This window comes from Orcinus orca, chromosome 2, assembly GCF_937001465.1.
Source record: "Orcinus orca chromosome 2, mOrcOrc1.1, whole genome shotgun sequence".
In the NCBI taxonomy this organism is placed as follows: domain Eukaryota; kingdom Metazoa; phylum Chordata; class Mammalia; order Artiodactyla; family Delphinidae; genus Orcinus; species Orcinus orca.
The window spans coordinates 156192691-156208457 of NC_064560.1; the positions used below are offsets into that span (position 1 = coordinate 156192691).

Consider the following 15767-nt stretch of genomic DNA (forward strand, 5'->3'; position numbering starts at 1 on the left):
ATTTATGTCCTAAAGAGCAGTGGTTCCTGAGCCTGGCAGGTCCTCAGAGTAGTGCTACTACTCAAAGTATGAACTATGGATCTGGCCCATCTGCGAACTTTTACCAGACAAGAGGAAGTACAGAAATATAGACTAAGTTTAGAAACTATTTTCTTTGATATGGCTATGTGACATTGCCATGACATCCAAGTGTGCAATCATTTTTCTAGTAACTAATTTTACTGTATTTTAGAAAAGTATTGGTATCGGTTTATGACACATTGGAAATGAAAGAGAATAAAGTGGCCTTTTACTAGAGACAGTTTAAGAACCATTGACCCCGGTCCCCATGCATGAGGTTTTAATTTCCTAAGTCCAAAGCAGGTCCCAGGATTCTCTCTCTAGATCTTAAAAAAAGGTTATCAGGTGACTCCAATGTTTTGTTAGGGATGGAAATCACAGTTATAGAGTCCACTAATTTAGAACCATATCTTTTATTTTCCATGGTTGTTGCTTTTGTATTTTGGGGCTAGGAGCCTATTAAAAAGAGCTAACCAAAGTTTTAAACTTGCTCATCAGAGAAATACACCAAGCTCAGTCAATTCAGCAATTTCAGGAGGTTCACAGATGCCTGGTGGCAAACTCCTACTGCGAACATCCAGGGAGGAGGGGAAAGAGGGTGAACCCATGGTAAGTAATGAGTCCCTACACTGCTATTGACCCAGAGCCTTTGGAGAGTTCAGGCCAAACTCGGTGGAAGAGTGGCTGGCTGCAGCTCTGAGCAGCTCTTCACCCAGCTACCATGCTTCTCTAGCTTATTAATCCTGTGAAACTCTATGCAAGCACTTTATTAGGACAAACATTTTCAAAGACAGCTTTTACACCATTACCTACCACTATAAAATACTTGCTTCTGAAAGCAATGAGTAGACAAGAAACAGATTTACAAGGTATGATGACGACCCATTCCAAACTTTAAACACTTATCTTCAGAAATACATGGACTATTTCTTTCTTTTTCTTTTATTTTTATTTATTTATTTTTTGGCCGCGTGGCATGTGGGATCTTAGTTCCCTGACCTGGGATTGAAACCATGCCCCCTGCATTGGAAGCATGGTGTCTTAACCACTAGACCACCAGGGAAGTTCCACCATGGACTGTTTCTAAGGACACAGGACTTCTAAGAGGACTCTTAAAACTTGACAACCACCTTTGATAAGGTATGAAATACACAGATGTAATGCAAGATTAATACAGATTAAAATATGTATAAGACTCACTGAGTCTTATATTCTGTGCTTCTGGTGTGAACTAACAATTATTATACCTGATTACCAAGACTGACTCTGAGCTTCCTGTCAGCTAAGGGAAACGGGACACATACACTCCTTAACTTTTTAAGTTGAGAAATGTAGCAGTTTAAAGGTCATTACATTTGTGTGCATGTGTATATGTATATATGGACATATGTGTATGTATATATATACACACAGATATGTTTTATATACATATATATGAAAAAAATATATATATATAAATTCCTTATACAGATGTTTTACAAAGAGAAAGGCAAGCAGTAAACTTTTCCATGCTGCTCTTGCCTCCCCCCACCCCTTCTCTGTCTCCCTTCCTCTGTCTCTCTAGTTTGTTTATTAATCGCATGAAGTTCCACATGAGTCCATCCTTTATTAGGGCTGGAGAGAGGTGGAAAATTACTTACTTTTCTTCATTTCTTCATTTCCTTTACATATAGTTTGTTTCAGCTGTTCAATCCTCATCTTGCAGGACATTATTTTCCATCTCTTAAAAAAGGTATGAAATAAATATCACAAATGTTGGTCTCTAATGACTAATATGATTATCTACTGGGGACACTACTTATTTTGAGGTGTATCTTAGAAAATGTAATGAATAAAAGATCAGTATAATTATATTTCTTATAGCTTGTAACTAGTGGATTACAAAAAAAAAAAAATGTTACTCTGGTTCAGTGCAGAAGCTGCTAGGAAATTAAGAGAGAAAGAGAAATTCACACAGTTCTTTTATGTGTTAATAAGCACAGAGAAAAGTGTTGAAGGATATTCTCTTAACCTGCCCTGCCCAATATATAGCTACAGGTCCCATGTGGTTACCTGCAAGTCAATTAGATTATATGAAATTTTAAAAAAATCCAGTTCCTACTCTCACTACCCACGTCAGGTGGTACATGTCAACACCACAAGTGACTAATGGCTACCATATCGGGCAGTGTAGACAGAGAACATCTGCATCATCAGAGAGTTCTATGGATGTGCTGCTCTAAATTCTCAGTGCTGGTTACTGAGGAGACCACCAACTGTATTATCTCACTGATACAATAAGCAAATGTTACTCGCAAAATAATAAAAACTGCAATAAAGCAGAAGTTTTTTTTTTAAGTTTATAACTCATGTAAGATTTCTTGAAAAGCCTCAAAAAGTTATATGAAACTGCAATTTTATATTACCAGGATTTAGGTACAGCTTCCCCAAAGAGAATAAAGGATAAGTAAAAATCTGCCTTACTAGTTTTAAAAAAGTATTATTTATCTATTCCATAATGCCTCCATAAACGGGGATAATTGAAAGCGTACAACAACAGTCAAATGCCTATAATGTTTCACACTTGTCTAAGTAGTCTGATGGTACAAGATACAGAGTAGATTACAGGAATGTTCAGTGGGTAAAACTCTCCCCTCTCCAGTGGGGTGAGAGAAACATCTGAGAACACATGCACGGGAACTGATGGATTCAGGAATAAACTGGAAATGAGATGTCTTTACTTTTAAAAGGTATTAGTCTTTAAGAATCAATATTTAAATATTTGATAGAAAAACGAGAAAACTTAGAACTTAGAAAAACTGGGATGAGATTCTTTATAAACAGCCTTTTATAACCTTTTTCCATACAACTTGTTTATATAACATTCAGAGCATAAGCAGAATTCACCTATATCACATCTCTTTAAGTATCATTTAAAATTTATGAAGGATGCTTATTATTATTATGACAAAAATTAAGCAACACAAAAGAGAAGAAAGAGATTGTTAACCTGACTCCTTCCCACTCTTCAGGGTTGATCTCAACTAAAGTTTGATATGTATTTTTTAAGATATATATTTAAAACACATACACAAATGGAATCATACTTTACCCTAGCCTGCTTTTTGTTTGATTGTTTCATTAAAAAATATACCTTGGACATCATTCCATACAAGTGCATGTAGACTGACCACATTCTTCTCAACAGCTACACAGCATCATAATCATCTCATTCTGTTTGATGAGTATTTAGATTATATATTAACTTTACTACCAATGATGCAGACAATCAGCCTCTTTATCCATAAATCTCTACATTCATGTATATTCATGTATTTCTTAGGAGGAAAATTGCCGATATACCACATGTGCATTAAAAACACCAATAAGCCACCACCAAATTGTCCCCCAAACAAATATGTCAATATACACTCCCACCAACAGTGAATAAAAGTATAATCAATCAAACTCCTTATTTTCGTATGTTGTACTCATTTTTTCCCAGTTTATATTCATTTTGCTACGGTCTTTAACACATAGAACTTTTAAACTTTTATGTAGTGTGTCAAATGTTTTCCTTTATGGCTTATAAAGGTCTGCTCACCCCCAGATTATATAAATACTCTCCCATATTTTCTTTTAATATTTGAGTTTATTTTTCACATTCAATCATTAACCCATCTACAAAGTAGGTGTTTACGATGAGTAATTTTTTAAAAAAGGACACCTCACTGTTCTTATATCTTTATGTCAATACCAGACTTCATAATTATTCCTTACAGTGGTTCCATAATTAATTGCCAAAACCCTGTTTTTGGTACCTGGATGAAATATCTGAGAAGCCCACACTACGAATATATTCACAGAGAACTGCCAAAAAATGATCAAAAATAAATTTAAATTCGAAATGATTTTTTAAGTTCTGCCAGTTTAAAAACATGTAACCTCAAGTGTAAAGAATATTATTTAAATTCTTCTTATAGCTTACCAACTGATCTGTTATCCATTTTCCTTCCATAGCTTTTAACACTCTGTATGGAGAAGAGACAAAGGAAATATGCTCTTAAAATAATGAATTCGGTGAAGCTCGAAAATGCAAAATCAACAACTTTTTAAAATAAGGTCTTAGAAACAGCTGGATATACCAAAGTGGGATGTAAGCACTGAAAAATGTTTTCCAGATTCCCTGCTCTCTTCAATTTTTTCTCACCTCCTTCCTTTTGCACTTTTAATACAGCTCAGAGCCTTTCTATAAATGTTCACAATAAACTTCCATAACAGCCATAGCCTTTGTCCTCCGTCATAATCAATAATTTCCATCAGTCATAATTAATAATAATGATAGTTACAAGAGAATTCATGGTCCAAATGCTATTGTCAGCTCCCCGCAAAATGGCACAAGCCATGGGAGTTCCCTGGTGGTGCAGCTGTTGAGAATCCACCTGCCAGTGCAGGGGACATGGGTTCGAGCCCTGGTCCGGAAAGATCCCACGTGCCGCAGAGCAACTAAGCCCATGCACCACAACTACTGAGCATGCACTCTAGAGCCCGCAACCCACAACTACTGAGCCCGTGTGCCGCAACTACTGAAGCCCGCGTGCCTAGAGCCCGTGCTCCGCAACAAGAGAAGCCACCGCAATGAGAAGCCTGTGCACCACAACGAAGAGTAGCCCCTACTCGCCACTAGAGAAAGTCCGTGCACAGCAACGAAGACCCAACACAGCCAAAAATAAATAAATAAATAAATAAATAAATAAATAAATAAATTACTTTTTAAAAAAGGCATAAGCCAGCTTAGGCAAAAATTTGTTCTAAGGAATGAAGTGTTCTATAGGAAAAAATAAGTTTCCGTGATAGAGTAAGTTAGAGAAATGACTGAGTTAAATATATCTAAGCGGGTTTTTCTAATGCAGAGTATCTCTGAAGAGTTCATCTACTCATAAATGTGTTAATCAGGGGTGTGTATGGAGAATAGTGACTGGATCAGTTTGGGATAAAAGGTTCTACAGGACAATTCCCAAATCCAGAGGATGAGAGATTCATCGGGTGCTCATTAATACTCAGATTCCTGGGCCTACCCCCAGACCTACTGAATCAGGATATCTGAGGACAGGATTCCAAGAATCTACATTTTTAACCAGTACCGAAGTTAATGAATTCTGATGTAGATGTTCTGCAGACCACACTTTGCAAAACCCTGATACAGAAGAATAAAGATAAACAGAAGCAATAATGTCCTACAAGAGCCACCACTGCTAGTCTAATATGCCTTCTGTCCTGGACCCATTTACAATACGTCAATTATCAGGGCCAGCGGTTTGATTCATCCATCCAGTCACTGCCTGCTGTGAACCAGGCACCAGGTTTGATCCCAGTGTTTTCTAGAAACTTCATCATCTCTCCTATTTTGCTTCTCCCAGATGTTCTGCTCTTCACACGGGGAGATTTGTAACCTAAATTCAATAAATTAGCAATCCACATGTATGCATACCACAGCACTGAATTAAACCATGTGGTGACAAGACAACCTCCACAAATTAAAAAACAAAATGAAAACTCACTCTTTTTGAAATTCTTCTTGCTTGCTCTTAAGTTGGCTTAACCTTTCCTTCTTGTCTATAAACCTGTAAGAAAAAAATTCAGTGTTTTATTTAAATGTTTATTTTTTTTTCAGTTGAATGAGATTATGCAAATTCCTGAGAGCCAAACATTTCTGCAGACTCATCAGGAAATGTCACTGTCCTGAACATATCTTCTCAATGGCACACAGCTGCTTACCATTTGGTTATTTAAAACTAAGTTCAAATTCTCAGCTTTAAAACTCTTTCATGGGTTTATAAAATACGCCTATAGGTTTTTTTCACCCCTAGTTTAAATTGTCCTCCAAAACAGGTAAATCAGAGCACTAAAATGAATCGGAATTCAAGAAAACAGAGGCTTCCATTATAAAAATAATTGTAATTATTAAGCTTAATTTAACCCTACTCAATTTATAAATTGGTTCCTTATAATTCTTAAAGTACAATTTTTTTCTCACTAATTTTACTGCTAGTCATTACGGGCTAGCAATTTACTTAATAAAAGTTATCAAAAGGAAAGAATATCACATTGCAGTTCATTTTTGCTGTTTGTCACTGTTCTACCCTTATTCTTATTTTCTTCCTGCTACCTTATGTGGGATTAGTTTGTTTTTTTGTTTTTTTGCAGTTTAAGGTAGGAAGTTCAATCATCAACTTTAAGCCTCTCCCTTTTTAATATAAGTATACAGAGTTATGAATTTCCTCCAGAAGTATTGCTTAAGCTAAACCCTAAACATTTTGATATCGTGTATTTTACCACTTAGTTTGACATTTCTAATCTTCCATCAAATTCCCTCTTTGACCAATGAATTATTTAGAAGTGTATTGTTCAATTTCCAGATATATGGGTTTTTCTGTAACGTACTGTTATTTTTCTACTTTAATGCTGATGTGGTCCCAGAATATTCTCTATGAGATTTTAATCTTTTGACTTGAGACTATCTTATGGCCTTGCATGTGGTGCGCCACGTCTCGGTCAAAGTTCCATGTGCACTTGAAAGCAAGTGTTTCCTATAGCTGCTGGATACAGAGTTCTATAAATGTCAACTAGCTGAAGGTGGCTAGCAGTGACACTCATATCATCTAGGTCTATGCTGTTCAACACGGTAGCCATCAGGCACATGTGGCTACCGAGTACCTAAAATGACTTGTTGCTTAATAAGAATTTTAGGTAAAAAAAAAAAAAAAATGTATGACTAACATCATGCAACTGATTTTGAATTGAGCTAATGGTGGCTCACTACTTTCAAAAAAACAAAGGTAATGCCACATGCTACAGTAACGTGGTGTGGAGTCCAAGATTAGGCCTTTGGCTATCTCGTGAAAAAATGAAAACAATTTAATAGAACCATAACAGCCCTAAAAATCTCTTCCTTAAAATAATCCAGACATAAAAGTCTCTCTAACATACTATTTCTATAATCCCACATTTGAAACATACCCAGATATCTACTTCTAAATGGAAGGGATAAAATGGTCTAATTATGACCCTACCATTTAATAGTCAGTCACTGAAAATGTACAATATATATCAAACAAGAAACCAAATCAGATAATATTACATGTGACAGAATTATATACTTACATGACTAAATTAAAATTAAATTAAAAATTCAGTTTCTCAGCTGCACTACCCACATTTCAATAGCCACATATGGCTGGGGGCTACCTTACTGGATGGCATGGATACGGAACATCACTGCACAAAGTTGTATCGGGTAGCACTGCAATGGCCAGTAAGGTGGTAACTACATGAAACAATATTAGAAAACTCAGAAACCAGTGTGGAATGTGGACAAATTCATAGATTCATCAATTAATTTATCAGGCATTTACTATGTGCCTGCAACTTATGACAAAGCATTTTACAGAACGTTAAGAAATCTAATCTTTCATTTTTCTGCAACTGGCTGTGAACTAGACAGGTTACTTGTTATATGCTTCCATTTCCTTCTATCAAAAATGAGAAACAGGGCTTCCCTGGTGGCGCAGTGGTTGAGAGTCCGCCTGCTGATGCAGGGGACATGGGTTCGTGCCCCGGTCTGGGAAGATCCCACATGCCGCGGAGCGGCTGGGCCCGCGAGCCATGGCCGCTGAGCCTGCGTGTCCGGAGCCTGTGCTCCGCAACGGGAGACGCCACAACAGTGAGAGGCCCGCGTACCGCAAAAAAAAAAAAAAAAAAAAAAAAAAAATGAGAAACGAATGTGGTATTTACTTCTACCTAATGTGGTGATGCATGCTCCGATAAGCTGAAGGAGATGACAAACTCACAAGACTCATCCACCTGTGTAAACAAAGGACTGACATGGAGGATAAAATCCTGCTTTTAGGGGCTATAAATCAGATCTGTTGTAAAAAATGCCACTTTGCACTAAAACAAATTGGGATGATAACACTGTCCAGCTTTATATCAAGCTGGTTAGTTCTCTTGGGTTTTGTTTAAAAAAAAAAAACCCAAAACAAAACAACAACAAACTTAAAACATAAACATACAGAGGACAGCAGGAATAACAAACAGAAGATAACAGTTCCTACTGTATCAAACACTTCATGAGTAATGTCATTCTTCCTGAAGGAAATGAAAAATAGGTGGTGTGAACAAAGCAAAAGCAGATGGTTATCAACGAATGCAGCTGGTCAGCGAGCCAACTGCTCACCAGCGCCTCATCCATCCTCTGCATTCTCCATCCCAGGACTCACAGAGATAGATTAGGAAAAAAAAGAAAAAAGAAAAAAGAAAAAGGAAGGGGGGAAAGGCCTTTTTTATATACTGTCTTTGAAGCTAGGTTATCACGTAAAATGTTTTGTATCCTTTTTCACTTCAGAACATAAAGACCTATCTCATTCTTTAACAGGTACACAGAATTTCACTGAATGGACATCATATAATTTATTTACAGAAATACCTACTGATGAACATTGCCACCGCTTCCAAATTTTCACTATTATCAGTAATGTTAGAAATGAATATCTGGGTGCATTTAGGTTTACATGGCAACTCCTGGCAGTTATCTTTAAATTTCCTCGGAATCATTTCATGTTATATTTCCAACCCTACCAACCTGTTTTCTTACTCGCAGCACTGCCCATTTTACTCTTTGCTAACCTGACTGGCCTCCCACTCCCTCTCTTCAAAGACAGTTCACAATTCATTTATTTGCCTTTCTTCATTTCACAGTTAGAAATGTTTAACACCTTTTCCTATCTTATTGGCTACTTTTCTTTTGTTATCCCCCTATGCCCTTTGTTCACTTTTCTATAGTTTTTTTTTTTTTTTAAATTTTTGGCTGCACTGGGTCTCATTGCTGTGCACGTGTTTTCTCTAATTGCGGTGAGCAGGGTCCACTCTTCATTGTGGTGCGCAGGCTTCTCATTGCGGTGGCTTCTCTTGTTGTGGAGCACGGGGCTTCCTCTAATTGCAGTGAGCAGGGTCCACTCCTCATTGCTGTGTGCAGGCTTCTCATTGCGGTGGCTTCTCTTGTTGCGGAGCATGGGCTCTAGGCATGTGGGCTTCAGTAGTTGTGGCTCGTGGGGTCAGTCGTTGTGGCTCGTGGGCTCTAGAGTGCAGGCTCAGTAGTTGTGGCGCACGGGCTTAGTTGTTCTGCGGCATGTGGGATCTTCCCTGACCAGGGCTTGATCCCGTGTCCCCTGCATTGGCAGGTGGATTCTTAACCACTGCGCCACCAGGGAAGTTCTATAGTTTTTTTTTAAAGGGTTATTTATTAGAGAAATTATCTATTTCCTTTCATACATCTTGAAATTATTCTTCCTCAATCTGCTTGGTGACTACTTATGTTTCTGCTCTACAAATTTTCCAAAATTTTATGCAGATACATTTATCAATTTTGTTGTTGTTGTTCAGTGGCTCTACAGTTTTCTATTGTTTTCCAAAAAGAATCTGCCCGTAAACCTATACCATGTATCAGGGCTTTTACAACACTATTCCTTCCTTCCTTCCTCCCTCCCTCCCTCCCCCTCCCTCCCTCCCTCCCCCTCCCTCCCTCCTTCCCCCCTCCCTCCCTCCTTCCCTCCTTCTTCCCTCCCTCCCTCCCTTCCTTCCTCCCTTCCTTCCTCCCTCCCTCCCTTCCTTCCTCCCTCCCTCCCTTCCTTCCTCCCTTCCTTCCTCCCTCCCTCTTTCTTTCTTTCTTTACTTATTTATCTATTTAAGCCGGGTCATAGTTGCGTCACGTGGGATCTTCGTTGTGGCATGCAGGATCCTTTTTTCTTTTTAGTTGTGGCATGTGGGATCTAGTTCCCTGACCAGGGACTGAACTTGGGCCCCCTGCGTTGGAAGCACGGAGTCCTAGCCACTGGACCACCAGGGAAGTCCCTACAACACTATTTCTTATATTTTCCTTCCCAATTTAAAAATGCCTTCTTTGTTATTTACCAAATTCCTCCAGACTTATATTTGCTTTTCTTCCCTACAAAAGTACTCCCTTAAGCTGACTTTAAAACGTGCCCCCGTGATAGAGACTGATGAAAACTAGGAGCAGATGGTCATACAGAGTCTGGGTTGTGTGCCACCTCTTGTAGTCAACAGTGCTACAAGAGATGGCACACAACCCAGCTCAGGCTTCAGAGGGAGCTCTCCAGCAGTCACATTTGCGTGGGCTGCCCCTTGAGGACAGGTTAGAGGTGGCCTTGCTAAGGGAAGGAAGGCATTATAGGCAGAGGAAATTCTGCTGTTTCACAGGTGAGAAGTTAATCTGTCCTGCCCTAGAGAACCTCAATACACCAGCGGGACAGCAGGGACAGGAGTGTGCTGCTGATAAGGATCAGTTAAGAGTGTGACCCTCATCACTCCACGCTATCCCATGGCCACAGGTCGTCCTGGGCGACTGAGTGGATCTGGCTACAGGTGGGACTGGTCACCTAAGTCTGTCCCACGCGATCAGAAAAGTAGCACCCGGGCATGCACTCTATCAGGGATCCTACTATTAATTCTGTGCTAGATGATCATTAACATCGTCATAACACCTACAACTTACTGAGCACTTACTTAGTGTCTTTCATAAAATAACTCTAATCCCTCCATCCGCCTTCTCAGTTCTTTCCCTCATCCTTTGTGCCTAGGGTAATGGCAATAGAAAAGTCCAAGAAACACTACTAATGTATTTTAAGAAAGGTAAAACAAACAAACAAAAAACACAAAACTTTTGAATATGCCATTGAGGGCCTTAAAAATTAGCAAACCCTTTGAACCAGTTATGCAATTCAAGGAAAAGATCAGAGGTGACGAAGAAGATTTATGCCAATTGTGGAATTAGTCATAATAGCAAAAACTGGAAACTTTAATGTCCAAAAGGAGAATGATTATCAAACGACACCATATGGCCATGAAGGACATCAAAATATTTTTGTAGACAAACACATTAGTATGTGTTTATGAGATGCTGGGTTAAAGAAAACAAAAAAGCAGAGCATCAAACTATATACACATCGTATGATCCCAAATGAAAAAAATATATTTACAAGCATACACATACATATAAACAAGGCTGGAAGCAAATATAACAAAACACTAACAGTTGTGAGAATATGGGCAAAATCTGTTTCCTTCTTTAGGTATTAATGTACTTTACAAGTTTCCTACAATAATCATACATACTTTTATAATCAGAAAAAAAGACAGTATTCAATCAATTAAAATTTCTCAAGCTCTGCCTTTGAGGATCATATCCACTGTAAAAATATACACAATCCCCTAAAAGTATCTAAAGTCCTTAGGTCTCTTGACACCGATTATATTCCTTAGGTTCCTTAAATCTAAAAGCAGAAAATGAGCATTAACAGTTTTTAGGTCAGTGGTGGAGAATGATCCCCAGCTCGAATTTGGATACAGGTTTGGTGAAAAGTTAACGATGATTCTGGCTCTAGAAATAAGGCAGAAAGGCTTCTTGGGGAAGAGAGAGCACAGATGCACCTGGAGAATAGCACAGCAATCTCCCTTATTTAAGCAGAAATGGTTAAAGAACTGCATATTTCTTGAACTAGGATACTAACACAGCAAGAATTACTAGCCATCAAATTTTTCTCCCTTAAATTCTTTAGGCATTTAAGGATATAATGTTTATGGACAACTGCAATATGAAAAAACACAGTCCTTATCAGAATGGTTCTTCTATCTTATGTTAGAATATTTAGGTATGAGAAAATACACAGCTGACCCTTGAACAATGTGGGTTTCAACTGAGTGGGTCCACTTATATGCAGATATTTTTCAACAGCAAATACTACAGTACTACATGGTCGGAATTTGGTTGAATCTGTGGATGTGGAGAAACTGCGGATAAGGAGGACTGACTATAAATTACAGGAGAATTAACCCCTGTTGTTCAAGGGTTAACTGTAGTAAAAACATACTCCACTGGCAGGAATGAAGGTTAAGTGATTAGGAGAAAGTAGAAGCAGAGCATTGTTTCATTGTCTCCCTTGTAAAATGGGAATAGTGATTATCCTACTTGGTTATAGGGATTAAATAAGATAAATGTGAAAGCATCAGGTACAGGCACTTAGCACATAATATAGGCTAGTTTCCCTTTTCTTCATTGCAATGAGTGATTCTGCACTTAATCTTACTAACGTATTAAACTGAATATTTATTTATTTATTTATACATGTATTTCAGATCTGGAGGTAAATTCAAGAATTAGCATAGCCCAGCAATAAGTAAGGAACAACTACTCTGAGTTTCCTCATTCTAAAAACAGATTAATTACTCACAGTTTTGTGGTAGGGAACAAATGACATAATAAATGTGAAATTCTTTTATAAATTCTAAAAGGTACACATAATGTTAAGAGTAGCCACTGATACTGATTCAAAACAAAAGTTACATTTTCTTAGCAGATCCACATGTATTGGTGTAAATACAATTAATAAGCTGCATGGGATGGGAGTTGTGACCCTTCTTGAAAGACAATACCAAACAGAACTCAGGTTGATAAACCCTTGTCTAAAGATGGGGAGTCCAGCTACCTATAGAGCTTTTATTCTGTTGAGTGGGGCATAAAAATGTGGGCCCAGAATCAAAATCCCATGACAATATTTTTATTAGCTATAGTGACTGACAACCAAAAAGATACTGGAGGGCAGAACAGAGATGTCTAAAGGGTAGTTTTTTGGATGTTGGCTGTGTCTTCCCCTTGAAATGTTTAGTAACATCTACATTTCTTGCTCGTCCTTTATGCCACCTCTCAATTTGTTCAGCGCCCATATTTCTGTTTCTTGGTAGAACTGTAGCATATATTCTTAAAACTCATCAGTGAAGGTAGTGCTGCATCATTCCTGATGCAGGGTACATATAAAAGCAATACAGGAACTTCCCTGGTGGTCCAGTGGGTAAGACTTCACACTGCCAATGCAGGGGGCCTGCGTTCAATCCCTGGTCGGGGAACCTGCATGCCGCAACTAATCATTTGCATGCCACAACTAAGAAGCCCGCATGCCGCAACTAAAAAGATCCCGCATGCTGCAACTAAGATCCAGTGCAGCCAAAATAAATTTTTTTTAAAAAAGCAATACTGGGCTTCCCTGGTGGCACAGTGGTTGAGAGTCCGCCTGCCGATGCAGGGGACACGGGTTCGTGCCCCGGTCCGGGAAGATCCCACATGCCGCGGAGCAGCTGGGCCCGTGAGCCATGGCCGCTGAGCCTGCGTGTCCGGAGTCTGTGCTCCACAACGGGAGAGGCCACAACAGTGAGAGGTCCGCGTACCGCAAAAAAAAAAAAAAAAAAAAGAAAGAAAAGCAATACTACCCATATGCTCATAAATTTTGCCTTTCTTTTTGATCCACACTTTAAAATAACTGGTTCCTAAACCAGCAGGCAGATGTTCCTGGGTATCCTCAGATTATGTTCCCTGTAACACTCCTACACTATCATAAACTGGTAAGCAATTTTTTTCAGTTTTGAGTGGAAAGATTACTTCAACTTGTTATCTATTGGGTAGCAGTCTTATTTTTGGTGTCAGATAAATGTATAATCCAGAAAATTATGTTCCTGTTAAAAGACCTGTAATTTTTCTTTAATAAATTTATGTATTTAGTTAGTTTTTTAAATTTTGGCTGCTTTGGGTCTTCGTTGCTGTGCGCGGGGTTTCTCTAGTTGCAGCGAGCAGGGGTTACTCTTTGTTGCGGTGCACGGGCTTCTCATTGCAGTGGCTTCTCTTGGTGCAGAGTATAGGCTCTAGACGCGCAGAGGATTCAGTAACTGTGGCACGCAAGCTCAGTAGTTGTGACTCACAGGCTCTAGAGCTCAGGCTCAGTAGTTGTGCCACACGGGCTTAGCTGCTCTGCGGCATGTGGGATCTTCCCAGACCAAGGATCGAACCCGTGTCCCCTGCATTGGCTGGTGGATTCCCAACCACTGCGCCACCAGGGAAGTCCAAGACCTGTAATTTTTAAATGTTCTCCAGTACAAGATCCAAAGGAGATTGTGTTGAGAGTACTGCTCATCTCTTAAGGAAGCACACACATCAAAAGGCAGATGAAAAAGCAGAGAAGTGGGCACTGTTTTCGGACTGAGGCCAAGGTGGGAGATGAGGAAAGGATAGTGCTGGGAGGGTACCAAGGTTATAAGGAAGTGTTCCCACTGAACAGTAACAAAAAAAGTAGCGCATTCAGGTATTTTTCAATCTAACTGCCAAACTCATACTGTCCACAAAATTATGTAAAGATGCATGTTCCCTTCTTAGGAGTCAAAAGAACTAATTATTGGGAGACAGATTTGTTCTTTAATATCTAATTTTCCTTGAACTGCTAAACCATTACAAACTATTTATTCAGCTAGTCTATTAATTAAACATGAAAAAAATCTACATTTACAAGAACTTTGATATGCACATCACATTCAAGATCCTTATAGGCACAGCTAATCTGGCTAATTTACTGGAAAGAATCAGAGGTTAAACAAGAGTATTTAAATTGTACTGTAAGATTCCATATTTTATTTCAAAGTGGTTTCCCACAGTTAGTGAGGAGCTTTTCATAAGTAAAAGGAAAAAAGAGTCTGAAAGCAAAATTTTTCTTAAATACTGAAGACAACAGAGTATCTCACAATCAACCTTTGGCCCAAGAAATTTAAGGCTTATTAGTAGTCAGTGTAAAGCTTTGAGAGCAGAGACCTGCCTTTCTCTTCTGTAACTGCCAGAATATTTTATGCAGATAACTGTACCCAACGAGAGCTCAGTAAAACTGATTTGACCATTAGGACTGTGGTCCTGGATCTCAACAGATTCTCACATCCTATTAGATGCTAGGCACTGTTCTGGGAACAAACGAAAACAAACAAGCAAACTCCTCTTCCTTAGGAATACAAGGTTCAGAACGGGGAACGATGGAAAGAAAGTGAAGTGAAGCTGTCTGTTATCCCTGAACCTTAAAATTTCTTTTTCATTTCTAAATTTTGAATGGTTCTGGTATTTATTTTTCACTTTTCTGCTTGGAAAAGTAAAAAGAAATCCACTATAACACATCCCTCTTCCGAAAATAATTTGTATTTCAGCTTCTAAAGTTGTCTTGCCTTTACCATTCCTTCAACAATCTGCTTATTGTGTGCTACCCACTGCCGCTGCACTAAGCACTGGGGATCCAACTGAACAAAACCAGAATTCATGCCTGTGTGGAACTACATTCTGGATGCAGTTACTTTCCTCAAAAAAGTAACACCACTTACCATGCTCAATACCATGAAAGAATTGAGTATTGTGACAGAAATGGGGGGGGGGAGAGGTGGAAGTGGGGACCTATCTTAGTGAAGGTCAGGGACGTCTCACTGAGGAAGTGACATTTAAGTTGAGACATGAAAGGAAAAGTGACAATCAGGAGGAACAGTGTTCCAGGCAGAGGGAACAGCAAGGAAAAAGACTCACGGGTGGAAAAGTTTCATGTGTCTGAGGATGTGAGAGAAGGCCCAACTGCTGAGCTGTGAACATGAGGGTACATGGCAAGCGTTTATTTTTTGAGTACGTAATACATGCTAGACATCATGCTAAGTACTTCAGTGCATGCTCTTATGTAATCACTACCAGAAACCTATGAAGTTAGATACTCCATTTTCAAAATGAAATAAGCACAGGAGAAATTAAGAAACTTCAAAATCACATAGCAAGTGGTGGAGCTTGGATTCAATTCAATACAGCTTGAATC

At 38.8% G+C, this 15767-nt stretch overlaps 1 protein-coding gene across 2 annotated transcripts in view; it reads right to left on the bottom strand.

Moving 5' to 3' along the window:
* ATG14 (autophagy related 14) overlaps positions 1-15767 on the bottom strand; it is a 39619-nt gene that overhangs the window by 20726 nt on the left and 3126 nt on the right. Inside the window, exons 2-4 of one of the 2 annotated variants that reach the window (XM_004279325.3) lie at positions 5601-5663; positions 4028-4070; positions 1701-1782 (exon numbers count right to left, since the gene is read on the bottom strand). In XM_004279325.3, coding sequence (XP_004279373.1) covers positions 1701-1782; positions 4028-4070; positions 5601-5663 — 188 coding nt within the window. Of the gene's footprint in view, positions 1-1700; positions 1783-3193; positions 3274-4027; positions 4071-5600; positions 5664-15767 lie in introns of those variants that run through there. The other variant, XM_033404733.2, reaches the window with a different exon arrangement.